Below are 26756 nucleotides of genomic sequence, written 5' to 3'. Positions count from 1 at the left end.
AAAAAAAACAAAAAAAAAAAAAAACAGCCAGTGAGATTCATGGATCAAATGGAGCAGAGGGTGTTCCCAAAGTTGGTGGCTTACACACCCACTGCCGTGATATATTCCAGGAGCTTTTTAATCCCAGCTGCAAGAACATCGGGAGTAGTTGGAGGTTCCACCTCGGTTAGGTTGGTTGCCGGCGTCTCCAAGTTGTTGGGGTTCAAAGAAGCTGCTGCCGTCTGGAACTCCTGACTGGGAAGAGACACCCAACGACAACTAGCAGCTACAAGCGATTGAAGAGCCACCCTTCCATTCTCTGGAACATCAACTAGAACATCAGTGCCATGGCATTCCGGTCGTTTCCCGTGGTGTCCTCCCAGCCTTGCACCACCCAACCGTCCTCCTGCAACCCTTCGTCCAACACCAGACAAGGTCAAGCCCCGTATCGGGACTGGAAAAGCAGCTTGACGGACTGCTGTGCGGACCAACAGATTTGTGAGTATCTCCCAAGGACTCGACCTGGGAGAGAGGGGACCCCAAGCCCCCCCTCCCAAATTTCTTCTGCTAGACCAAAGCCACCTTTCCCTTGGGCCTGGCACCCACTTTTGGGCCTGGCACCCACTGGGAGATTAAGAGGAATTTTAACATTGGAGGTTCTACCAAGTAGCACCACAGGCCAGCCATCCTCACCGCAGAGAGGCGGCTACGGGTAATCCTCCACTTACGACCACAATCGGGCGCCAGGTTTCCGTGGCTTAAACGAGGCCATGGTCGAGTCAAGCCTCATTTTTGCCACCTTTGGGGCACTTGTCGTTAAGCGAAGCGCTGCCACTGTGAAGCAAATCGTTTGGTCGCTAAGTGAACCTGGCTCCCGTTGCTAAATGAGGCCGTTGTTGTGTGAGCTGTGGCTCCTTTCACCTTCTTGCCACTGTTGCTCAGCGAATCACTGCAACTGATTCATGAACCGTTTGGTCATGAAGCGAGTCATTCGGTTGTTAAGCAAATCTGCCCCCCCCCCCAAATTGACTCTGCTTGTTGGAAGCCGGCTGGGAAGGTGACAAAGGGTGATCCCGTGATCCCAGGACAGTGCCACTGCTATAAACAAACGCATGCCAGTCGCCACATGTCCAAATGTTGATCACATGGCAACGGTAGCGTGAAAAAAAGCAAGTCGCCTTTTGTTCGGCGCTGCTGTAAACTTTGGTCACTAAACGAGTGGGTTTTAAGTAGAGGATTACCAGTACTTATCAATTTTTCCCCAGTGGCATCCTTGTTTCGCTACTCATTTAATCACCTGGGAGCAGTGGCGGTATGCTATCAGTTTGGCCTGGTTCAGCCAAACCAGTAACTCCGAGGATCATCTGTGAGCCAACCGGTTCGCTCCAACGATCAGCTGTTGGGACCTCCGTCTAAACCAGGGATCTCCAACCTTAGCAACTTTAAGACTAGCGGACTTCAACTCCCAGAGTTCCTCAGCCAGCAAAGCTGGCTGAGGAACTCTGGGAGTTGAAGTCCGCTAGTCTTAAAGTTGCCACGGTTGGAGACCCTGGTCTAAACTGACCTTTCTTTCCTGCTTTTCAACCCCAGCTGCTTCGTGCGGCACAGCCGATTGCCGCACGTTGGCTCTTTACTTACAGGGCTTGCAGGCGACTTGCAAACGCCGCCTGCGTGAAAACCACACGCTCCCACCAAACTGGTAGGAAAAAAAAGTTTTGAAACCCACCACGATCCGGGAGGTAAGATCTGTACTCATCCAAGGAGCACCATGCCGCTTTACGTCGCTGGTCTGAAGGACTCTCGACGCTAAAATAACGCACGGGGATTTAAGTGTGGGGCTTGTCCAACTGAACCGCTGCCCTCCTCCTCCCTCAGGCATCTGCGGTAGCCTTTGTCCTTGCATCCTGGCCTGCCAAGTGTCGGCGAGCCTCGGCGAATGTTGCTGCCTGCCGTGTCTCCCCGGAGCATGGGTGGCCGCCCGGACAGCCTTACGAGAACAGCTCCGTATCGAGGTATTTCCTTGGCTTTCCCCATTTTATCCAGAGAGGTTTTTGCAGCTGGAGAGAACCGGGCGGGAAGGCAAAGCTGCGAAGAAAGGGGGAAGGAAATTGCAATCCTTGCCAAGTGTTGGGAGAGCAGATTTTAATTAACTTTTAAAAGTTAATCCAATTCACTTGGCGTCGGTGCCAGTTGGTTTCCTGCCGATTTGAAATCCTGGGGCGGGGAGGGAGGGCAAGATCTCTCGTTTTGCCCTGGAGGGAGAGAGCTTGGTAGATCTTAAAAAAAAGAAAGAAAAGAAAAGTAGGGAAAGAGATAAAGGCATCATACTCCATATAGTGTACAGGAGAAGTCTTTCTTCTTTTTTTAAAGAAGAAAAATAAATGGTTGGCTGGAATAGAACAGACAAAGAATAATAAATATTATGATATGAATTGAGAGGAGATAAATAAAATAAAATAAAATTGAGAAAATTTAAAAGAGAGGAGAAGTCATATAGAAAATTGAAAATGTTAATAAGATATGAAATGGTATGTAAAATGAATATGAATTTGTGTCTGTACCAAGAGTTTTAACCCGGGACTAAGCAACTTTCAGAAAAGAGATTTTTTATGTTACTATGTTTTTGTGTTTATGTGTATTTATGTATTGTTTGTCTTGAAAATAAAATTTGTTTTTAAAAAAAAAGAAAAAAAAGAAAAGTGAAGCCAGAAAATAGAGATCAGTTGGGTTTTTTTTTTTTTTTTCATTTATTTTGACTTGGAGACGGTTGGGATTGGGAAGGCGCAGCTACCATAGACAATAAGTTAAATAGCAGATGTTACACTGGATAATTTATAGCAGCATCCTTCAACCCTCGAAAACTTTCAGGTACGTGGACTTCAATTCCCAGAATTCCCCAGGATCTGGGACCTGGGAGTTAAAGTCCACACATCTGAAAGTTTTCGAAGTTGACAAACAATGATTGATGGTTATTTTCTTTTCCTTCTTTCCAAGGGGACTGTGTGCAAGGATTGGCTGGCTAGCTGCTGTTGCTGCCCTTGTGCTACGTGCCAGATGGCACGCGAGTTGAAAAGTCCCTGTTAAGCCATCTTGGCACCCATGAAGCCCACTTCACAATTAACCAGGAAAGGGAAAACTGACCTGTCGGGAAGGAATGACAATGTCGGACTGAGAGCAGACAAAAGGGGCTTAAAACAAGAGGCCGCAGCAGCCACGCAGGGAATGCAGCAGGAGGCAATAACCCTGTGCTTTGCTCTGAAGTGAAAGCAATGCTCCCCTCGCCATTTCCCTGATCCCTCCCATCACACCAAGTTTTCAGCGCCACACCTGGACCCTCACAGCGGCGTCGAGGGCAACTTGATACAAAAAAAAACAGCAACGGCTCCCTAATTCTGACCAGTTTAGCTGCTTGGCATTAACGTGGCTCCTGCGCCCGGCTTTCCGTTCGTTCACTCCCATCCAGCGTGGGATTAGCGATTTTAATCACCACGCGGCAGCTCGCCCGGCGTTGCAACAAGATTAAGCCCTTCAAGATTAAGAAGCTACAGCAAAACTCAAAGCATGATTATCTCCCAGGCATCGAAGGTACATCTTCTGCTGCTGCTGCTTCTAATTTGAAAGGGAGATGTCTATCAACCCCAAAGCTCATTCATGTTAAACAAAACCGCAGGCTGGGTAGAAGAATTGCCCAACGTGCCCTTTTTTTTTTTTTCTCCCACTGATTCGTTTGGGATATTGTTCCTGCTCCTCCACTCCAGATTGACATGATTCATTCCAAACACCAACTTTACTCCTTCTCGAACAGAGACAATCTCAAATCCAAGAGAAGTTTTTTTTGCCAGCCAACTACTTTAAAAGTGTTTTGGGATTTGTGGTGCCCACGGAGGTGGGGTGCCTGATAGTTCTGGCCGATTGGCAGCAACGCTGGGGAGAAAGCAAGCGAGGTGAGATCTTAGCGGAGTCTCTACACAGCGCTGGGAATGCAAGGCTGTGAACAATCCCAAGGTTGAAACGCCATCCTTCCTCCAGCTCTACACCCACTTTTGGACGAGCCCGGCCTGGGGCTCGATCACAGGCGGCCTTCACACAGTCTTTTACGGTGGAAACCGCGCAGCTGCTTTGTTCTCTTGGGTTTCTGCCCTGTATGGAAACATCAGCTAAACAAAGGAGCGGGGTTCACACGTATGAAGACACAGAAGAGCCACCAGTGAATACTAACCCAAGCTGAGCATGTTGCGCCAACGTGGACACCAGGACTTGGTTAAGCGTGTTGGGGAAACGCGGTCATTAAGAGTGAGGCTGGGGGCCCACGTGCACACTCCCCCTGTACCAGGGGTCTCAAACCTTGGCGGCTTTACAACATGTGGACTCCAACTCCCAGAATTCCTCAGCCAGCCATGCTCATGGGTGCCTGAGGAATTCTGGGAGTTGAAGTCCACAAGTCGTAAAGTCTCCAAGGTCTATAGATCCCTGCGGCCTGTACCATCCCTTCATACTGAGTTGGCCCCGAGACTCTCCCACGCAGGAGGGCAGTAGAGCAGGCACGCAGCAAGCCCCGAAGAGCAGCTCTGGTTTCCCCATTTGGTAGACACATCTCCAGCTGGCAGGAAGGTCTGTGCCGACGACGTACCAGCCTGCAGGTCCTGCCCTTCTCAGCCCCTCCACGGGGCAGGTGAAGGTGGCTGGAGCCCCTCTGGAGCCCCAGCAGGGCGGAGTTCCCCACTCACTCATAGGGACATGCTCGTGAGGTTCTCGTGGCTGAGCAGGCCCTTCCGGGAGCTGCTCATGCCATGGCTGCTGCTACAGTAGTCCTGGAGATTGTGGCGCAGGGTGACGAGAGCAGAGCCTAGGCAGGCACGGTTGGGGGCCTGCAGCCCGCCCGGTAGCTGGAAGAGGACGGTAGCCACCCCGGCCATGCCATCGTCTGTCGGCTCCAAAGTGATGGGACCCACCCGGAAGCTGGAGTAGGAGTAGCCCATGAGATGAGACAGGAAGGGCTCTGAGCGGCGGAAATGGGCCACGGGGTAGGGGACTTCGTGATAGGGTTTCAAGCGGCTGGGGAGGGGCTGGGCCGCTGCCAGAGACGGGAGTTTGTGAGGGCGAGCGGGGAGGAAAACCAGCTCGGCCGGTGCCCCCAAATTATCTGGCTCAAAATAGATGGTCACTTTGGCAAAAGGCCGGCTGGCCATCTTGGTCATCTCCTGCAAGTGGCGCCGTTGCTCGTGCCTCAAGTCCAGGAACTGCTTGACTTTCCAAAGCAAGACGCAGACGGAGAGGAAGAGGAAGAAGCACGAGAAGAAGACGGAGAAGAAGACGAAGAGGTCGATGTGCGCCTGGTCTTGGCGGAAGAAGAGCAGGCCCTGAGACTCGGTGACGTTGGGGCTGCCGCCGCCGATGCCCAGCAAGATGACGTAAAAGCGGCTGGATTTCAGGGCGTGGATCTCGTGCGGGTAAGTGATGACCACGCGGTCTCGGACACCTCGCACGATCAGCACTGCCTGCTGCTCCCTCACGGTGATGTAAGTGATCAAGCCGTGCGCCTGCGCCTCCCGTACCAGCGGGGAAGACTGGCTCCCGTTGCTGCGCGTCGGCGTCTCTTCCCCCGAGGGGACAACCCTCACCAGGTGAATGCCGGTCGCCCGGTCGACGTCCACCACAAACGTTTCGTAGGAGGTCGAGATGTAGACGTCCACTCCGCCGAAGGTCACGTCGATGGTGATCCGGATGTCCACGTTGGTAAACTTGGGCTGGACGCCGAAAAAAACCGAGCGTCCGAAGAGCAAGTTCTTGATGTTTGGCTCGTGAAAGCAGTTGAGTTGGGACGTCGGGTCGAAGCAGCTCTCCTGATCGACAATGATCAGCCGGTAGCATTGGTGGCCGCCCACCGGATTCCCGTGGAAGAATTCCCGGCATTTGGCGCACTGTGGAAGGGAGAGAAAAAAAAAAACGGCAGGCAGATTTATAGGAAGCGACTCCAACTATTTTGAACTCTTCTTCCCTACTCAAGTTGTGAGCCATATTTGAACACCAGGAGTCTCCAAACTTGGCAACTTTAAGACAGTTTTAAGACACGGTATATCTCATTTCCCGCACCCAGTAATACTTATTAGTGGACCTTAAATTTATTTTGCTTCTTTGATCAGTGCAACGGGGTCTGGAAAGCCGATGCAGGCCCGTAACATGCATTTTTTGTGCTCAGGATACAAAAGTGGTCCTGATGTCCTGATGCTCAGGATACAAAAGTGGTCCTCCAACCACAAAAACGGGGCGTAAAATGTACAATTCCTTCCCAGAATCCCATCCTCTTTGAAGAAATGTTAACGTGCTCCAGGTTATTTGTGATGGCGGGCCTTTGGGATTGCCTGTAACTAGCTCCATCAATAAAAGACAGATACTAAGCCAATAAATATTTGTTGGGCAGTGATTGGTCCTGTTCAGCTTCCATTCATCCCAGAAGGGGTTGGTGGGGGGACACTTAAGTTTGCACAGTCGAACTCAAATTTCACTGAGGGCCGCATCAGGGTTGGGTTTGATCTTGGGGGGTGGGGGGACCAGGGGACATGTTCACTCATATTGGGGGTGCTGTCAGGGCTCCGGTAGTGACCCCCATTTAAATCATGAGTCTCGAGCCAAACTTCCAAAACTTCAAAAGGATTTATTGGGAATTAAACTGTCCGGCATTGCCTGGGTGTAGCCGACTCTGAGACACGTCATTCATTGTCACCCTTGACCCTGGTTTTCCCTCACCACCCCCTGGGTATATCGTAATTCATATTCTCCAACGGGACACATCCATAGCCAAGAGTCATCAATCATGCTCTCCAGTTAGAATTTCGCATGGCAGAAAGTTTGGTCATCTGGAAATTATCTTTGAAAACATTTATGGAATGCAGTTTCGGTTTTGCAAGCTGCTACGTTACTCCCACCTCCCTTCCTGTTGGCAACTCTAAAAAGACCAGAGAAATAGTTTATGAGTTGACAGGCGCCTCTGGTGGCCCGAGCACTTTGCTCCTCTGCTCTGTTTTTGGCTCGGACGGCCTCCTGCCCCATGCGACCCAAAATGGAGCTCTGTTTTTGCTGGCAGAGGCACTGCAGGACAGTACTTTGTTCTTTCTTTGTGTCCAGGGTGGGCCTGCAGCCCAGATCTAAGCATCCCACAGGCCTGATCCGGGCCCCGGACCTCACGTTTGATATCCCTGGTGTAGGACAACGTCCAGAGCAACGGTCCTCGATTTCGTGCTCTGCTAATTTACCCTCCCTCTGAATGAACTTCCCTTTCTGCTGATTCCAGGGCAAGTCCTTTTCTTTGGGATCCTTCCCAAAGGGGGTGGGGTCTTGATAAGACCCCACCCCCCAGCCTGAACCCAGAGCCCCTCCTCCCACTCCACTCCTTTACCTGTTGTTTGTAGCAGTCCTTTTTATCGGCCTGGGCACTGTTCTGGCAGCCTCCGGTCTCTGTGTTGTTTTGGCACGGGCAGCCCGTCCCATCCAGTTCGTGGCAATAGTCGGCGTGGCCGTTACATTGGCACCTGGGAGAAGAGGAGGGGGGAGGAGGTAAAGGATTCCTCCCAATTGCACCGCCCACCATTCTGGGACCTCGCATTCCATCGGAAACATTGGTAGTCCTCGACTTACAACCACAATTGGAACTGGAATTTTGTTCGATGAGCGAGGAGGCCTCCCACGAGCGAGCCCAGGTTTTACAACTATTTATACTATGGTCATTAAGTAAATCATAGTCGTTAAGTGCATCTGGCTTTCCTCAATTGACTTTGCTTGTCGGGGAAGTTCACAAATTATGATCATATAACGGCAATGCATCGTAACGATCGTTAAATATGAGCCTAGTGCAGTGATGCTAATCTTTTTGGGCTCCTGTGCCCAAAATTATGCACGGGCTTGCAAACACTCGCGCTCGCGTGCCAGCACCCCGAAGGCAATGCGGGGGGGCCCCCCACACCCCCTACGCATGTGCGCGCAAAATCCCCACCTCCACCCATCCACCCCCGCTGCCCCCTTATCTGCACTGCACCTCACAGCTGATTTTCAGTGGGTTTGAGGCCTTTTCTGGCCTCCCATAGGCTTGAGGAAGGCTTCTGCAAACTTTGCAGGCTGAAAACTAGCCCCGTTTTGTCACTTCCGGCATTTTCGGAAAAACAGGAAGTGAAAAAACGGGCCTAGTTTTCTGCCTGCAAAGCCTGTAGAAGCCTTCCTCAAGCCTTTGGAACGCCGAAAAAGGCCTCAAACCCACCAAAAATCAGCTGTGAGGCGCGCGCATGTGCAGTGAGGTAAGTTTGCCTGCAGCTCGCGTTCCGGCACAAATGGCTCTGAGTGTTACCTGTGGCACGCGTGCCATAGGTTCGCCACCACGGGCCTAGTGTCTGAATTACACTCACAAGACCACAGGGATGGTTGACGGTTAACTGAGCCACGGTGGCACAGTGGTTAGAGTGCAGTACTGCAGGCTACTTCTGCTGACTGCCGTCTGCCTGCAATTTGGCAGTTCGAATCCCACCAGGCTCATTGTGGGCTCAGCCTTCCATCCTTCCGAGGTGCATAAAATGAGGACCCAGGTTATTGGGGGCAAGAGGCTGATTCTGTAAAACTGCTTAGAAAGGGGCTGCAAAGCCCTGTGAATCAGTATATAAGTTTAAGTGCTTGTTCCTATTGCTATTAACTCCGGAGACAGATCATAAATCACTTTATGATTTAAATCACTTTATGATTTTGAACCACGTTGAAATGAACCTGTGTACCTGTGTCTCAACAGGGAGAAACCTGCAGGCGGGGGTCAGCTCAAGAACTGTCCCCTTGGCCTCAAGCTCACCTGGATAAACGCCATAGCCAGAGAGCCAGTTTGGTCTAGCAGTTAAGACACCCGGCTAGAAAGCAGAAGATTGTGAGTTCAAATCCCACTCTAGCCGTGAAAGCCGAGTGAGTTTTGGGCCAATCCCCAGATGTTGAGTTGTAGTCCCACCTTAGGCATGAAAGGTGCCTGGTTGTCTTTGGGAGTTCTAGTCCCACCTTTGACAGCCAGCTGGGTGACTTTGGGCCAGTTGCTCGCTGTCAAGCCAACCCACCTCGAAGGGTTTGTGGTTGTGGGGGGAAATAGGAGGAGGAAGGGATATTATGTGTTATAAAAGAGGTCTTACTTGGTACATTTGCCCTCCAGCAGGAAGTATCCGTGTAGGCAGCTCTCGCACTTGTCTCCAAAGCTGTTGTTCTGACAGTTCACACACACCGCTGTATCCTCAGCAGGCCCTTCGGCCACCCAGGTGGGGATCTATGAAAAGAAACAGGCCGCCCGTTCTCTCTCTTTCTCTTCTCCCCATTCGTGAGGAGGTACGAGCTACAGATCAGTGATGGTATTCTACCGGTTCGGCCTGGTTCGGCAGAGCCGGTAGCGGCAATGAGCAGCGGAGACCAAACCAATTCCCTCCACCGCTCTGCTGCTGGGCCCGCCTGCCTGCCCGGGCTCCATACTCACCGTTATCCTCTCCTTCCGAAGCATAGCTGCATTGTGCAGCACAGTTAAGAGTGCCGCGGGGCAGCTGCTGAAGCGACCGAGAGAGCGCAGGCTTGCAGGAGGTGAGTCAAAACGCCTTCGCCTCTTGTGCAAAGGGCACGTTTGGTGAGCGCACGCCAAGTGTGTGCACGCACGCCCACCAAGCCACGCCCACCGAACTGGTGGGTACAACGTTCTGAAGCCCACCGCTGCTACAGATCCACGATCAAAGGGGAGGTCCTCATCTCAGCCAACTTCAAGCTGTAGAGCAGGGGCGTCAAACTCAATTTCATTGAGGGCCACATCAGGGCTCTGATTGACCTGGGGGGGGCTGGGAGGGCATAGCCAACTGGGCGGGCATGGCCGGCTTGATTCCACTCACTGGATGTGGCTGACCAGGTGGGCGTGGCCAGCTTGACACCACTCCCCAAACTGCTGGCATGTTTCCTATTTGCATTGGGTAGACGTGACGCGGGACGATCTCTTATATTTCCCAGGGTGGCCCTGCCGGCTGGGTCTGACCACATCGCAGGCCACATTCGGCCCGCGGGCCTTGAGTTTGACACCCCTGCTATAGAGCCATTCCACCCTTGGGCACCCCTTAAGACCGGATCTTTGAGAATTCCTTTTTTTAAAAAGAATGCATTCCTCCAAACTATAAAGACACCCTTCGAATTCAAAAGAGCATGTATGAGGAGGAAGGGCGATGCCTCAAAGGACACCTGTTTTTCAGCAAAGGCGGTTTCTTTTCCACGTAAAGTGGTAATGCAGGTGGACAGTTTGTGTGATAGCAGTACATGATGATATCAGTAGATCTGAAAATGCTTAAGTTTGCACAATCAGTGAACACTGGTGCACCAGCTATGTGTGGTGAGGACAGGAGCCGAGAGATCACCGGAGGCTTTTAAGAAGAGATTGGACCACCATTTGTCTGAAATGGTAGTGGGACTCTTTGCTTGAGAAGGGGGTTGGACTAGAAGACCTCCAAAATCCCTTCCAACTATTGTTATTCTGGAATGTTTTGGCACACTTTGGTGGTGAAATCAAGCCGGTTTATCCAGACAAAGCCAGATTCTGTATACAGATCGATCTAGTGATGTATAAAGAGAGGATTATGGAAAGTCATACGATGTGCTAAATCCTCATTTAGCAACCGTGTGGCTTAGCAATCATTCAGTTACAACAATGGGGGGAAAGGAACTTTGCAGCCAATCCTCACATTTACAGCCATTTCATGGTGACTGGAGGAATTCTGCAAGTTGAAAAAAGCAACTCCCAGAATCCCCCAAAGGGAAGCGGATGGAAGAGCGTGGGCAGACTCGTGGTTTCACTTAGCCACTGCTTCATCACAACCAAATTGCCAGTCTCAATGATGGTCGCTAAATGAGGCGTCAGCCCGGAAGTGAACCCTGGCTGGGGCCATCTTGGAGGCTTCAGGGTTTGCCCCACGCAATGGTGGGAGGGGGGGGGGGAAACAGCTAGATGGGGTTTTGTAGCCAATAACAATAACGCTTTCCTGTGTGGGAACCAAGGACATTCTCACAGGTGGCTGGCCAGAGGAGGAGCGAAGTAACCAAGCAACCAGACAAGCACCTGGATTGGACAGCGGGACCAGTGACTTGGGGGGAAAAGAAGAAGCTTTTGCCTTTTAATCAGGTGAAAGCTGCGGGAACTTTCAGAGTCGGTTTTCACCCGTTTGTGCCAATAGGATGTATCCAATAAATTGTTCTTTGAGGAACTTGCGCTGCCTCGGAGTTCTGCTTTCTACGGGCGCATTACTTGGGAACGCTGACACGAGGACGGCTATATAGGACCCCCTAATACCGGGGGATGGTTCTTGTCACTCACCAAGGCAGGCTCCAGGGGGAAGCGGACCGGATCCTGCTGCGCTCGCTTGTATTCTTCCCGCGTGATGCACATGTTGCTGTTCCCTCGGCAGAAAACGTGGCAGGGCCGGCAGGAGCCGCCGTTCAGGGCCGACCCGACAAAGAGCGGCTGGCATTTTTCACAGTGTTGCCCCTGAGGGTAAGAGCAGACGGGGGGGCAAGAGTTTTACACGACAACGGGCAGCACACGGGGTGAATTTGGGGGCTCTGTGGTGGGATTCCCAGGAGGGAAGGGAGCATTCCAGAGGAAGACGAGGCAACTGCTAAGGAGGGACTGTCCTCACCCTCTTTCTCTCACAGAGATATTATCTGTGAGAGAAAGAGGGCGAGGCAGGCCCTCCTTAATAGTTCCCAAAGTCTATCCTAGATTGGCAAGAATTATGTCAGGCCCAAAACTGGTTGCTTTACCCAGGGGTGTCAAACTCAACCCCCGGCGGGCTGAATCCAGCCCGGGAGGGTGCTTAGATCTGGCCAGGGGGGGGGGGCTGCCCTGGAAATAGCGAAGGACCAGCCCACAGTGCCTCTGCCCGCAAAAACTAAGCTCGGGAAGGCCTTAACAACTGCATCGATTCACTGTGGCAAGAACAGCCGTGAAACGGGTTCAAAATTCACTTATCAACTGTGTCTTTTTGCAACACAAATGTTGGGCTCAACTCTGGTCATAAGTTGAGGACAACCTGTACTCTATTAGGGAGGAGCTGTCTTCGCCCTCTTTCTCTCTCACACAACGATATCCTCGCTGAGTAGCCTCTTAACTGAGCCGCAGTGGCGCAGTAGTTAAGAGTGCAGTACCGCAGGCTACTTCTGCTGGCTGTCTGCAATTTGGCAGTTCAAATCTCACCAGGCTCAAGGTTGACTCGGCCTTCCATCCTTTCGAAATCGGTAAAATAAGGACCCAGATTGCTGGGGGCAATAGGCTGGCTTCGTAAGCCACTTAAGAGAGGGATGTAAAGCACTGTGATGTGGTATATAATAGCTACTGCAATTGCTGTTCCTCTGGAAGGCTTCCCCCACTCCCCTCCTGCCAGTCCATCTCCTTCCTACCTTCCATTGGAGCCTCAGAGGGAAGAAAAGGGGCTGAGAACACAGAGCCGGCGTGCTGAAAATCCAGCCCAAAATACTTCCATTTGTCCCTCCGCTTTGCAGCCCTGCCCCACCCGTGCGCTTCTTCGCCTCCTTACCATGGTGTTGTTGAAACACTGCAGGCACTGGTCTTGGGCTGCCACACCCCGGCAATTGCTGTGTTTGTTGCACTGGCATTCCACCGAGCAATTCTGACCCACGTAGCCAAAATGGCACTGGCACGCATTGGGTTCCACGCAGGTCCCGTTCACACAGCCTTGCTCGCACACCGGTTTGCAGAGCCCTGTAATGCTACAAGAAGAAGGAGAAGAAACAGGCAGAGTCACGAAAGAGTCTTTGGGTACACGCGTGTAACTCTGTGCAGAAAGAGCAGGCCAGAGCAACACCAATTCTCCTTCGCCCTATCCCAGGGGTAGGCAACCCGCGGCTCTGGAGCCGCATGTGGCTCTTTCATCCCTCTGCTGCGGCTCTCTGTCGCCAATCAGCTCCACAATTGATAGGGCTTTCATTTAGGACAGGTAGAGGAAAAAGGACAACGTGCTAGGAGAGTCTATGGTGGGGGAACTGGACTTCCGGTCAGTAGAGGATAAAGGACACTGCGCTTGGAGGAGACTCTATGGTGAGGGGGAACTGGACTTCCAGTCGGCAGAGGAAAAAAGGACACCATGCTAGGAGGAGACTCTATGGTGAGGGAACCAGACTTCCGGTCCGTAGAGGATAAAGGACGCTGCGCTTGGAGGAGACTCTATGGTGAGGAACTGGACTTCCGGTCAGCTCCAGAATTGAATGGGGGGGGAGGGGTCTAGTTAGGGCCTGTGTGGCTAGTTGAGTGTTTAAGGTTGCCAACCCCTGCCCTATCCCCATCAATCACTGTGACTGGGATCCGTACGGCTTAGTAGAAGATTTGAGTTCCAACTTATAGAGGTAGTCCTTGACTTACCCGAGTTTGCTGAGTGACCGTTTGAAGTTACAATGGCACTGGGGAAAAAAGTGATCCTATGACTTGTTTTTCACACTTACGACCGTTGGGACATGTCATCAAAATGAAGTTGCATGGCAACTGACTCATATTTGTGACCGTTGTAGCGTCCCAGGGACGCATGATCCCCTTTTGCGAAGCAAAGCCAGATTCACCAAGCAGCTCTGTTACCCACTTAACAGCTCCAGGGATTCACTTAACAACCGTGGCAGGGAAAGACGTAAAATGGGGGCAAAACTCACTTAACAAACATCTCATTTGGCAATGGCAATTTTGGCCCAATTCTGATCGTACATCTAGGACTACTGTATTGTTCGTGCAATATTTCTCAATCTTTTTTTTTTAAATTACTGATTTTTTTTTTATTAATTACATTTCTTAGTGCTTCATAAACATCGTGTTGTCTGGGTATTTGATTTGCTTAATGATACTAATTATATCCTTAATCTCTTTTTTCCAACCACTGGTAGAATAAATACCATATTGGATAGCATATTCTGGGTCTTCCTTCTGCTTAATTTTCAATGCCAATCTATCCATTTCTGCACAATGTTTCCTCAATCTTGACAACTACAAAATACATGAGCATTCCTGCCATCCAACACTGCGTGTGTGTGTGCGCACACACACACACACACTTGTGAGTAACCAGGTTTTAGTGGTTCAAGGACAGAGCTTTGCTTATGCTCTTGGGCCTTGCAACCTCTCCCCTTCCTACTCCTTTACGCAATCTAGCGAAGGCCGAGGATCCAAAAGAAGCAACAGGTAGGGAAAATCAGCCCCCAAAATCGACTGAATGCAGGTGTGTGCAGGTAAGGATTTTAAGCAGGTGTAATTCTTTTTTTTTTTTCAGGCTGCGGAATTGAGGTTTCTTTCCCCGTTGTTAGAGGCCTCCCAGGAGAGCCAGACCCAAGCTAGAAATACAGCTGGGGCCGTCCTCCTTCATACTGACTTGTCCAGGGTGTAGCCGTTTTTGCAGGTGCATTTGTAGCTGTGGGGCAGGTCGCTGCAATTTTGGGTCTCGTTGCAGTCGTGGTGCCCATTGAGGCACTCATTCTCAGGGGGGCACGACATGAACGCCCAGTCTGCCTTTAGGCCGCACAAGTCCACCAGTCCTGCAGAGCAGAGAGGGAAAGAGAGAGGGGGAAATCTAAACCGCAGGGATATATTTTCTGAAGAAAATCCTCTCTTTTGGCCCAGAGTTTCTCCAATTTAGCTGCTGTAAGCCGGGTGGACTTCAACTCCCAGAATTCTCCAGCCATCATGCTGGCAGCTCCCACCTACCCCCGCGAAGGTCCTGCATATCTGTCCATCCCTTTACAAAGATGTCAAAACAATTATGGCCAGAAACGTGATACTAGAAGCTGCTTCCACATATGAAGATATTTAAATATAGATTTTTTTTTCCTCCTTTCTCACCCATGGCTAAACCTCCTTTCTCCTTTTATTTTCCCCCAAACCTCCTTTTATTTTCACCCAAACCTCCTTTCTCCTTTTATTTTCCCCTCAACAACAACCCTGTGAGGTGAGTTGGGCTGAGAGAGAGGGACTGACTCAAAGTCACCCAGTCGGTTTTCATGGCTAAGGTGATTGGCCCAAAGTCATGCAGCCAACTTTCCTGACTAAAACAGGACTAAAACTCACTGTCTCTTGGGGATTAGGCCAAAGTTACCCAGCTGATGTTTGTTTTTAAAGCAGTACTAGAATTCACCATCACCTGGTGATGGGCCCACAGTGACCCAGCTGGCTTTTGTGCCCAAGGCAGTACTGGTGATTGGCCAAGGTCATCCAGCTGGCTTTTGTGCTGAAAGAGGTACTAGAACTCACCATCACCTGGTAATTGGCTCAAAGTGACCAGCTGGCTTTTGTGCTTAAAGCAGTACTAGAACTCACCATCACCTGGTAATTGGCTCAAAGTGACCCAGCTGGCTTTTGTGCTGAAAGCAGTACTAGAACTCACCATCACCTGGTAATTGGCTCAGTGACCCAGCTGGCTTTTGTGCTTAAAGCAGTACTAGAACTCACCATCACCTGGTAATTGGCTCAAAGTGACCCAGCTGGCTTTTGTGCTTAAAGCAGTACTAGAACTCACCATCACCTGGTAATTGGCTCAAAGTGACCCAGGTGGCTTTTCTGCTTAAAGCAGTACTAGAACTCATCATCACCTGGTAATTGGCTCAAAGTGACCCAGGTGGCTTTTCTGCTTAAAGCAGTACTAGAACTCACCATCACCTGGTAATTGGCTCAAAGTGACCCAGCTGGCTTTTGTGCTGAAAGAGGTACTAGAACTCACCATCACCTGGTGATTGGCCCAAAGTAACCCAGCTGGCTTTTGTGCTTAAAGCAGTACTAGAACTCACCATCACCTGGTAATTGGCTCAAAGTGACCCAGGTGGCTTTTCTGCTTAAAGCAGTACTAGAACTCACCATCACCTGGTGATTGGCCCAAAGTGACCCAGGTGGCTTTTCTGCTTAAAGCAGTACTAGAACTCACCATCACCTGATTGGCCCAGAATAACTCTTTTGGCCCAAAGTGGTACTGGTGTTTAGCCCAAAGCCATCCATCCAGCTTTCCTGACTAAGGGGGGACTAGAACTCACAGTCTCCCAGTTTCTAGCCTAGTTTCTAGCTATAACCACTACAGCAAACTGGTTCTCTTTCTTGCCGTCTGCTTTCCGCTGCTCAGCCGCCCCCTTCAATACCCTCCTCAAAATGTGCCAGCCAAATCCCAGGGACCCACCATGGCGAGGTCCACTCCGTCCACCCTCCAGGCAGCGCCCTTTGCCGTTCTCTTCCCGGAAGCTGCACCAGCCACACCGAGGCTGCTGGATGCAGAGAGCACACTGCTGGAAACGGGAACAGGATGGCGCGCAACTCTCTGACCCGCTCAGCACCCGGCCACACATCCCGGCTGCGCAGCGCATCGGTAGGTAAGTTGGACTCATACACTGCAGAGAGAGAGGGAAAAAATACACCACAGTTAAAAAGTCTCCAAATCTGGCCATGGTAAGACTGATGGACTTCAACTCCCAGAATTCCCCAGCCAGCAAAACCTGGGAATTCTGGGAGTTGAAGTCCACCAATCTTATGGTGGCCAAATTTGGAAACACCTGCATTAGTGTCATGCTCCTGTCAGAGTCTGAATCCGAGGAGGAAGACAAACAGCTGACAGGGAGTGGGAGTGTGGTTCCGTTGGCTGTGGAGGAAACTGGGAAAAGGGCAAAGTGAGGCTGGGCAGAGCAGGGAAGAGGTAGAACAAGGGAGAGGGAGTTCAGAGGAAGACCCAGGCCCACCCCCTCTTCATCCTAGGGCACACAAGGAGGAACAGCGAAGGGAGCAACGTGGATTGTGTGGCTTACGGGGGAGGAAAGGGCCCTGATTCCCTTCATTAGCTACAGCTGGGAAGAGAATTTAAAAGAGATGCAAGCTGAGAGCGGCATCTGCTGGGAACAAATGTGAGTTTATCTTATGATGACTTTGGTTATCTGCCTCACTGGCATCCTCCCAACCGTGTTGAATTACTGCCGTGCCTTCATGTCTGGAATTCCTTCTCCTGCCCTGTTGGACTAATGACCTCATCTTGCCTTGATTGGACTTGCAGTTACAGTTTTTGTTGACCACGTTTTGGACTTGATTCTCTGCAGCCAAAGGCTGTTCCTGGGAGAGTTTTTCTCCAGCTCAGAAGGTAACCAGGACATTGGGGGCAAAGTTGGAGCTAATAAAGGGACTCTTATTGATTATCTGACTGTGTTGCCTATGTGCCACAGCCCTTTGGGTCCTCACCATTAGAGTCTCCCCGTCAGAATCGACGTACGCTGACTGCCCCAAATAATTTACCTGCTGCAGGCTGATGCTCCAGACACACTGCTGCCAACCCCCATCTGCCCCCTTGGAGTTGAGGCAGTCTCCACATGTGCTGTGGTTGTGGCAGGGTGTGGGGCAGGCCAGCGGGGGAGAGGACTCCACGGGCATCGGGGAGACGTTGAGGAGCGAGTGGCTGAAGCACGTCCAGTCGTAGGTGGGCTGTACGCTGAGGATGCGGCGGGTCTCCCCTAAGCATTGGGAGGAGGAGAAGGGTGAAGATTAGGAGCTTTCAAGGCCAGGATCGTTCCCCTTCGTTGCCCAATCGATATCTACTAGGAGACAAGCATGGTGGTCCACCATATTCAGTCTCCTCCTTCAGCAGGAGGAGACTGAGAATGGAAGAAGAGGAAGACTCAGTTTGGGAGGAATGGATGTGTCTTCTCCATAAACTTCTCAAAGGAACAGAAGTTCATGAGAACTTGGGGAGGTGGACATCCAGAGGGCTGATTTCTAGATGCTCTCCAGGAACCAAAGCTCCTTGGACAGAGTCTATCCTGGTCTTCCAAGCCATGCCACCCTACACCAACTCTGTGGTTCATTTGACAGTCATTGGCCACATCTTCCCCAATGATCAGGGACGCAGTGGCTCGGTGGCTAAGACGCTGAGCTTGTTGATCAGAAAGCTCGGCAGTTCGAATCCCTAGCGCTGCATAACGGAGTGAGCTCCCGTTACTTGTCCCAGCTTCTACCAACCTATAGCAGTTCGAAAGCAAGCAGAACAATAGGGACCACTTTGGTGGGAAGGGAACAGCGTTCCGTGCGCCTTCGAAGGCGTTGAGTCATGCCGGTCACATGACCACGGAGGCGTCTTTGACAGCGCTGGCTCTTCGGCTTTGTAACGGAGATGAGCACCAGCGCCCCCTAGAGCCGGAAACGACTAGCACGGATGTGCAAGGGGAACCTTTGCCTTTACCCCAATGATCAAAGTTGACACCAGCCAGAGCATAGAAAAAGTCAGAGAAGTACAGGTAATCCTCGACTTATGGCCACAATTGGGCCCAAAATTTCAGCTGCTAAGTGAGACATTGGTTCAGTTTTGGCCCGTTTTGCGACCTCTCTTGCCACAGTTGAGCGAAGCCCTTGTTCGTTTTGTCGTTTAATGACCCCCATTGTCCCTTGCAGGGTGGAGTTTGAGCAGCTGAACGGAGCTGAGTGTTTACTGGCTGGACGCCCTTCCTGTTGCCAATGTGGAGTTCGCAGCAGATATAATCTCATTGTAATTAAGTGAAGCGCTGCCACTGTTAAATCAGTCACACGGTTGTTAAGTGAATGTGACTTTGCTTTGCCAGAATGTCGCAAAAGAGGATCAAGAACATTGCAACCGTCCTAAAGATGGATCAGTTGCCGAGCATCTAAATTTTGGTCAAATCGCCATGGGGGTCATTTGTACAAGTCGTTAAGTGTGAAAAATGGCCATGAAGTCACTTTTTCAGTGCCGTTGTTAACTTCGGTCACCGAAGGAACTATTATAAGTCCAGGATTACCTGTAGCACAAGAATGGACGATGTGGAGAGATCAAAGCCTCACTTTGACGTCTCCCTTTAAAAATCGCCGCTTATTCAATTTTGTCAAAAATCTTACAGATTTCTTCTTATACTTAGAGTGTCCTTTCAAGTCTCAAAATATTAGTAAAAAAAAAGATTCTCACCCAGCCGACACACTTTCTCTTTCAGTCTCTTCCTTTCCGGAGCTGTCCCAACTTCAGCAGCTTTGGGGCTGCCTCTCCGCCGCCGGCAAAAGGGACTTCTCCTGAATCAACCAGGGACTTTGCGATGTCCCTGGGATCCACAGGATGTACCCTTTGCTATCACCGTCTCTACGGGACGGTTTAGGTCCGTTTGGACTGGCCTGGGGCGAAGATATCGGCTGCAATCTTGGAGCTCGATTGCAGACCGTACCGTCGCGACGCCAGCTCCTCCCCTCTCATCATCAATCCTTGTTACCCCCAACGGTTGTTGTTCTTTTTGGGCATCTTCTTTCTCAGAGCTCTCTGCCCCTCACGCCTCACCAGGGGTCGCCTTCAAAAATTTTAGCAATGGCTTCTCTGCCTGGTTGCTGGGTGGGCGTGGCCATGGTGGGCGTGGCCTAGTCGCCCTCCTGCACCATGGCCAGATTTGGGAGTTCTCCAAACTGCACAGAAATCTTAGCTAGCGGCTCTCCCGAACCCCTGCGAACCCCGCACCAGCGCCACCCCTGCCTGCACTCATCTCGCCCCATGGCACCTGGGAAGGTTGCACAACCCAGCAAGGTTCAACCAAGCCTGGGGACTCAAGACTACCTACCAAGTGGGCTCTGGGCGGGCTTTGCACTTACCTGCATCCCAAATGGGCCATGTGGGGACTCCGGGGTGGGCGGGGTCAGCCAGGGAGTGGGATTTGGTGGGGGGTTCTCTGAACTGCACAGAATCTTAGCTGGGGGCTCTCCCGAACCCCTGTGAACCCCCCAGCAGCCCCACCCCTGCTCCTCGCCCTGCAGCCCTTCCCCCCCCCCCCACTTCTCTCCTCCCTCGTCTCTCCCGCCCTCCCCCAATCCCAGGTCCAGTCCCTCACCGGTGCGCTTGAACTGCCTCGTCCACATGCACTTCCCCGACGCCGTGCACTTGGCGCAGTCGGAGGCCTCGCACGAGATCTCCGAGCAGTTGCTGGCCACGAAGATCTCCCGCTGGTTGATACGGCAGTCGTTCTCCGACGTGCAGCTGCCGGTGCTGCCGATGCACGCGCCCTCGGGGCAGTTGGTGCACCATTTGCACTGCGGCAAAGGCTGGGGGAGCAGAGAGCAGTCACAAAACCTGGCGGCTGCAAATCCAGCCACGTGTTCTAATCGGGGGCTTCAAAAAATTTTTTTTTTAGCAACGGGTTCTCTGCCCGGTTGCCGGGTGGGTGTGGCCATGGTGGGCATGGCCTAGTCGGTTTGCCAAAACTACCAAATGCTTTCCTGGCTTGGAAAAAATGATGATACGAGAACTGCATGCACGTAATTGGAGGTCCTTCATAAAGAAATCCTGCCTATGTACAATACATACACCTGTGTTTCTCAAAGGTGGCAAATTTAAGATGTATGGACTTCAACTCTCAGAATTCCCAGGAAGCATGTGTGGACTTCAACTCCCAGAGTTCCTAGGAAGCATATGGGGACTTCAACTCCCAGATTTCTCCAGCCAGCATGTGTGGACTTCAACTCCCAGAATTCCCAGCCAGCATGTGTGGACTTCAACTCCCAGAGTTCCTAGGAAGCATGTGTGGACTTCAACTTCCAGAGTTCCTAGGAAGCATGTGTGGACTTCAACTCCCAGATTTCTCCAGCCAGCATGTGTGGACCAACTCCCAGAATTCCCAGGAAGCATGTGTGGACTTCAACTCCCAGAATTCCCAGGAAGCATATGGGGACTTCAACTCCCAGATTTCTCCAGCCAGCATGTGTGGACTTCAACTCCCAGAATTCCCAGCCAGCATGTGTGGACCAACTCCCAGAATTCCCAGGAAGCATGTGTGGACTTCAACTCCCAGAAAGCATGTGTGGACTTCAACTCCCAGAGTTCCCCAGGAAGCATATGGGGACTTCAACTCCCAGAATTCCCCAGCCAGCTATTCTCCACTGCCTATATCCCCCCTCCCCCAAATTTCTCTTTACAGGCTGGTCACACTAGGCCTACATGCTGCCATTATAACCCCATCTCTCTTACTTCTCCTTGCCAAGTGAGTGCAGGATCAAAAGACTGGTGATCCCCTGTCTATCTGAGTACTGTCTCTAAGTGCCGCTACTTACGGGAATACCCAGGCTGTGGGCCATGGCGCGAGGATGTTGGGCGAGGCACTCGCTACAAGTTCTGAGCCGGCGACACTCGTCTGGAGACCTTGGGGTGGGAAAGCAGGAGATCCCACCAAAGGGGCAGCCTTGTCTGCACGAAGAGAAGAGAAACCGTGAGATTCAATCGTGGACCAAACTCCACGTCCATTTCTAATCATTTCCAGAAGTGATTGGCCATTGATGCCTTCCTTAGGGCTGTGGGAAAGGGACTGGCTCAAAGTCACCTAGCTAGTTTTCATGGCTAAAGCAGAACTAGAACTCCCAGTCTCCTAGGGATTGGCCCAAAGTCACCCAACCCATTTTCATGCCTTAGATAGGACTAGAAGTCACCACCTCCTGAAAACTGGCCCAAAGTCCACCCAACTAGTTTCCATGGCTAAAGCAGAACTAGAACTCCCAGTCTCCCTGGTGATTGACCCAATGGCCGTTAAGTGTGAAAAATGGTCATCGGTGCCGGCTGTAACTTTGAGCAGTCACTAAATGAACTGCTGCAAGTTAAATATGACCTATGTTCTCTCGTACCTTTCAGCCGCATCTGCAGAGAGGCAGCTGGCGTGGCACCAGACACAGCTGGCGTTGGAGCCATTGCAAGCTTCGGGGCTGGAGAAGATCAGGCAAGGGTCGTGGGGCACCGAGAGGGCCAGCATGCGCCCCAGGGCCACCCCGTTGAAGCCCCCGGAGAGGTAGAGGCGGCCTCCCACCGAAGCCATGGCGTGGGCGATGGATTCCGTGATGGGCTCCCCCACGACGGCCACGGCTGCAGAGACGGAAAGACAAAACGTTCAGTTGAGAAAAACTGACGGGATGGGACAGGAGAGGGGAGGAAGAGCACCGCCCGAGTGCGCAGAGCTTTACTACATAAGTCAACCCAGGAGCGATAACAGCGAACAGAGGCTTGTAATAAATAGTGATTTTTATCTACAAAAGAATATACACTACACATACACAGACTACCGGCGGAGGTCAAACAAGCAGCAATTACATCAGGGAGGGAGGGAGGAGGGAGACAGAGGGGGAGACAGAGAGGGGGGAGGGGGAGAGGGAGGGAGAGAGATGAGGAGGGGAGGAGGAGGGAGAGAGAGGAAGGGAGGGAAGGAAGGAGAGAGAGGGAGAGGGGGGAGGGAGAGAGGGAGGGAGAGAGAGGGAGACAGAGAGGGGGGGGGGACAGAGAGGGAGGGAGGGGGACAGAGAGAGGGAAGGAGGGGGAGGGAGGGGGACAGAGAGAGGGAGGGAGGGGGAGAGAGAGAAAGAGAGAGAGAGAGATGCCCTAAGCGGGCCTCTTCTTATTATACAGGCTCTTAAAGGGATAACAGCCAAAAACTTCGTCACTTGAGACTTTCAAGAAGAGATTGGACTCGCATCTGTCAGAAATGGTGTAGGGTCTCCTGCTTGGGCAGGGGTTGAACTAGATGACCTACAAGGTCCCTTCCAACTCTATTATTCTAGATATATACTCTAGGACAGGGGTCGGCAACCTGTAGTTCTGGAGCCGCATGTGGCTCTTTCATCCCTCTGCTGCGGCTCCCTGTCGCCAGTCGGCTCCACAATTGATAGGGCTTTCAGTTAGGACAGGTAGAGGAAACAGGACGCCGCGCTAGGAGGAGACTCTATGGTGGGGGATCCGGAGTTCCGGTCGGCTCCAGAATTGACGGGGGGCTTCCGGTTAGGACTTTTGTGGCTCTTTGAGTGTTTAAGGTTGCCGACCCCTGCTCGAGGTTGTAAGCTTGCCTATACTTTTACCTGTGCTGTTGGGAAGGATCCACGTATTGCAATTCAGCTGGTAGAAGAAAACGTGGTTGGTGAAATTCTCCCGTTCGGTCCGCCCTCCGATGACCACCATGGTGTCCTTCAGCACGGCTGCCACGTGGAAGAAATGAGCCAGGGGCTGGAGAGGGATGGAGAGATTGGCATCTGATTGGCATCCAAGGCTCATCTTGGAAGATGCTTCCTTCTTCCCGGTTGGGGGTCCCATCAGCCCCCAATTCAGGATTATATTTAGGGGTTTTCTAAATGGCGTTGCTGTGGTCTGCCAGGTGGCCTGCAGAGCTAGCAGCAGAGTCGGACAGCGGGGAGGAACATGGGCCAGTCCTGGAGTCTGGGGAGGGCTCAGACGAGGGACCTGCATCCAACACAGGGATGGGGCCAGGACCATCTGATAATTATGTGGCTGACTCCGGAGCCTCCAGAGTCTGACATCAACGAGGAAGAGAAACAGGGGGAGCCTGTTTCCAGGGCACGCTTGCACAGAGCTGCCAGAAGGCAAAAAGAGTTAAGACAAAAGGGGGGACTCGGAAGTAAAGCTTGGAGACGATTGGCGCCTCCCATAAGACATAAAGGAGGAGCAAAGGGACATGAGCCTTTGCAGGAAGCAACTTTGTTCGTTCCGGTAGGTTTAAACTCTGAAGCTCCGTGTTGACTTTGTGCTCCATTTGGCCTTGTACAGCTAATAGGCAATTTAGTCGTGGGCAGCATTTCAAGGGAGATAAAGGTGGGTGCTTATCAGCCTTATCCTGAAGGAATGTGGCAGACTTCTGTTGGACGATTCATAAACTGTTTGGGACTCATTACAGGCTGTGAATGCATATAATTCACTGCCACTGAAATAAAAACAAGATTTTGGGGAACAGCTTGTCATTGTTACTGTCTCAGGAAGCCTTGGTCAGAAGAGGTTTATTGGTATCAAAGGTTAGCCCTGTAAAAACCATGCTTGCTTCCTCACTGCCACCATTCCCCCCCCCCTCCTGTGAGATCCACCCAACTCTACAACAGGTAGTCCTCGACCTACAACCAAAACTGACCCCAACATTTCTGTTGCTGACATCTGTTAAGTGAGGTTTGTCCCCATTTTACGACCTTTCTTGCCACTGTTGTTAAGGGAATCCCTGCAAAGGGATTCACATGACCCCGGGACACTCCAACCGTCATAAATACGAGTCAGTCGCCGAGGATCTGAATTTGGGTGACGTGACCAGGGGGATGCTGCAACGATCTTCCGTAGGAAAAATGGCCGTGGGTCACTTTTTTCAGTGCCGTTGTAACTTCGGTCACTAAATGAACTGTTGTTGAGGGCTATTTGTATCTGAAATGGCCCCCTGAGAAAATTAATTGCCCACCCCTGAACGAAAGGAAACATCTCCATGTTCTCCCTCCGAAGGCCACCTGGGCGTCCTTGTTAGTTCTGCTCTCACCTTTGGTCCTTGAGACGGGGCCAGTAAACTCCAGGTCAAGTTGGGATAATAAAGGCTGTAGAGTTCAGGAGAAGCCGACACCATCTCCACGTGGAAACGGTGGCCGCCAAAGACGTAAACAGCATCTGTGCTCTCGTGGTACACAGCTGAGTGGCCGTAGAGACCTGCAAAGGAAATCGGGAGTGCCAGGAGTTCATATGTATGGCTTTGGGGATCCCTGTTTGGGCTACCGTTCCTCAACCTTGGTGTTCTGATCAAGCTCCCCAAACCCTCTGTAGTTGAAGCAATGATTCCTTTATTAGGGGCCCTGGCAGCCTCTCACCTCAAGCTAACAAGTCTGTCCGGCAGGGGACACGAACAGTTGTCTGCCACATCTATTCATCTCGGCCCTCTGCCTTTTATCTCCAGAGCTGGGGGTGGAGTGAGGATGGGGCTTGTTTGCAGCGGTGGCTCTTCTGTCCCAAGGATCAGCCCATAGATTTCCACTGCTCTCCTCTCCTCTCTTCTGCCTTCTGTGCATTTGCACATCAGGCACCGGACCCGGCTGTTCCTCCTATTCCTCATCAGCCACCTCCACACCTGGGGGCTGTGGACTCTCCATCTCAGGGCTGACAGACAGCCCAGGTGCCACCTCTGTCTCTGTCTCTGTCTCTCTCTCTGCCAGCTCCATTCCCTCTTCCCCCTTGGAGCTCTCAGGTTGCTCTGATGCTGACCCTGACTCCCATGCCGCCTTTTCCTCCTCCTGTGATTTGGCTGCTGGAGGGGCTGGCAGCCACAACGCTTGGCAACTTGGCTGGCTGGGGAATTCTGGGAGTTGAAGTCCACCATCTTCAAGTTGCTCAGGTTGAGAAACATTGACTTAGAAGCCCTCCAAGCTCCCTTCTAACTCTTCTATTCTATTTCTATTATTTCTAATTCTATTCTATTCTATTTCTATTATTTCTATTTCTATTTCTATTTCTATTTCTATTTCTATTTCTATTTCTATTTCTATTCTATTCTATTCTATTCTATTCTATTCTATTCTATTCTATTCTATCTACTCTACTCTACTCTACTCTACTCTACTCTACTCTACTCTACTCTACTCTATTCTACTTCTATTCTATCTACTCTACTCTACTCTACTCTATTCTGCAGTCTGGGGAATTTGGAGGGCTTCCTTTCCTTGGAAGTTTTTATAAAAAGAGAGCTGGCTTTATAACTCCCGCCGTCTCTTGGTAATGGATCCTGGAGTTCCTTTCCAAAATTCTGTGTCGATGACTCCAGTGCTAGGCTCACCCTCCCCCTGAATTCCCTGCTGACATCGTCCTGATCATCTACCTGTCGGAGGTGTTCCTGCCTGGTTCCCGGCGTGCCAGCTCTCTGATGCCACGTTGTATTCCAGCAGTTTCTTGTTGAAGCCGTTCTCGGGAGAGTAGCCACCGATCAGAAGCAAGGATGAGCCGCGCCGCGCCGTGAGGGTGTGACCAGCTACGGCTGGGATCAGAGGGTCCTAGGATGCGTGGGAAGAAAAGAGAGGATGCTTTTTAAGACGAAAGAGAGGGACTGAACCGAAGATGGCTCAGAGAGAGAGAGAGAGAGAGAGAAAGAGAGAGGAGAGGGAGAGAGAGGGAGAGAGGGGGGAGAGAGAGAGAGAGGGGGAGGGAGGGAGAGAGAAAGGGGGAGAGCGAGGGGGAGAGGGAGAGGGAGAGAGAGAGGAGGGAGGGAGAGAGAGAGAGAAAGAGGGAGAGAGAAGAGAGGGGAGGGAAAGGGAGAGGGAGAAAGAGAGGGAGGGAGAGAGAGAGAAAGGGGGAGAGCGAGGGGGAGAGGGAGAGGGAGAGAGAGGGAGGGAGGGAGAGAGAGAAAGAGAGAGAGGGAGAGAGAGGGAGGGAGAGAAAGAGAAAGGGGAGAGGGAGAGGGAGAGAGAGGGAGGGAGGGAGAGAGAGAAAGAGAGAGAGGGAGAGAAAGAGAGGGAGGGAGAGAGAGAGAAAGGGGAGAGCGAGGGGGAAGAGGGAGAAAGAGAGAGAGAGGGAGGGAGGGAGAGAGAGGGAGAGAGAAGAGAGGGAGGGAAAGGGAGAGGGAGAAAGAGAGAAAGGAGAGAGAGAGAAAGGGGGAAAGCGAGGAGGGAGAGGGAGAGGGAGAGAGGGGGAAGGGGGAGAGCGGGGGGAGAGGGAGAGAGAGAGGAGGGAGGGAGGGAGAGAGAAAGAGAGAGAGGGAGAGAGAAGAGAGGGGAGGGAAAGGGAGAGGGAGAGGGAGAAAGAGAGAAAGAGAGGGAGGGAGAGAGGGGGGAAAGGGGGAGAGCGGGGGAGAGGGAGAGAGAGAGGGAGGGAGGGAGGGAGAGAGAGAGAGAGAAGAGAGAGAAGAGAGAGGGGAGGGAGAGGGAAAGAGAGGGAGAGAGAAGAGAGGGGAGGGAGAGGGAGGGAGAAAGAGAGAAAGAGAGGGAGGGAGGGAGAGAGAGAGAGAGAGAAAGGGAGAGAGCGAGG

The 26756-nt window shown here is 51.7% G+C and overlaps 2 protein-coding genes across 2 annotated transcripts in view; one reads left to right on the top strand and one right to left on the bottom strand.

Moving 5' to 3' along the window:
- Nucleotides 1-326: 326 nt before the first annotated feature.
- Nucleotides 327-6379, top strand: LOC148129964 (uncharacterized). The gene is made up of 4 exons (XM_087970408.1): nucleotides 327-477; nucleotides 1570-1678; nucleotides 1775-1991; nucleotides 2974-6379. Exons 1-4 carry the CDS (start codon nucleotides 327-329, stop codon nucleotides 3061-3063), a joined length of 567 nt encoding a protein of 188 aa, XP_087826534.1. The 3' UTR covers nucleotides 3064-6379.
- The window catches only part of MEGF8 (multiple EGF like domains 8), a 65186-nt gene continuing 41137 nt past the window's right edge, over nucleotides 2708-26756 (bottom strand). Inside the window, exons 30-43 of the mRNA XM_087971125.1 lie at nucleotides 25615-25786; nucleotides 24292-24455; nucleotides 22844-22988; nucleotides 21626-21860; nucleotides 21062-21194; nucleotides 19846-20056; nucleotides 17270-17484; nucleotides 16173-16380; nucleotides 14385-14547; nucleotides 12552-12744; nucleotides 11333-11503; nucleotides 9132-9262; nucleotides 7376-7508; nucleotides 2708-5900 (exon numbers count right to left, since the gene is read on the bottom strand). Coding sequence (XP_087827251.1) covers nucleotides 4707-5900; nucleotides 7376-7508; nucleotides 9132-9262; nucleotides 11333-11503; nucleotides 12552-12744; nucleotides 14385-14547; nucleotides 16173-16380; nucleotides 17270-17484; nucleotides 19846-20056; nucleotides 21062-21194; nucleotides 21626-21860; nucleotides 22844-22988; nucleotides 24292-24455; nucleotides 25615-25786 — 3468 coding nt within the window. The 3' untranslated portion in view covers nucleotides 2708-4706. The remainder of the gene's footprint in view (nucleotides 5901-7375; nucleotides 7509-9131; nucleotides 9263-11332; nucleotides 11504-12551; nucleotides 12745-14384; nucleotides 14548-16172; nucleotides 16381-17269; nucleotides 17485-19845; nucleotides 20057-21061; nucleotides 21195-21625; nucleotides 21861-22843; nucleotides 22989-24291; nucleotides 24456-25614; nucleotides 25787-26756) is intronic.

Source organism: Notechis scutatus, chromosome 8 (genome assembly GCF_049901735.1).
Source record: "Notechis scutatus isolate UNSWTSFEM ecotype Mainland chromosome 8, rNotScu1.2, whole genome shotgun sequence".
Lineage (NCBI taxonomy): Eukaryota > Metazoa > Chordata > Lepidosauria > Squamata > Elapidae > Notechis > Notechis scutatus.
This window is presented reverse-complemented; position numbering and strand designations above follow the sequence as displayed.

Coding starts and splice junctions, on each gene's coding strand:
- LOC148129964 (XM_087970408.1), top strand. CDS start 327: ATGGCATTCCGGTCGTTTCCCGTGGTGTCCTCCCAGCCTTGCACCACC. Junction 478..1,569: donor CTGTGCGGACCAACAGATTT/GTGAGTATCTCC, acceptor TTTCAACCCCAG/CTGCTTCGTGCGGCACAGCC. Junction 1,992..2,973: donor GAGAACAGCTCCGTATCGAG/GTATTTCCTTGG, acceptor CTTCTTTCCAAG/GGGACTGTGTGCAAGGATTG.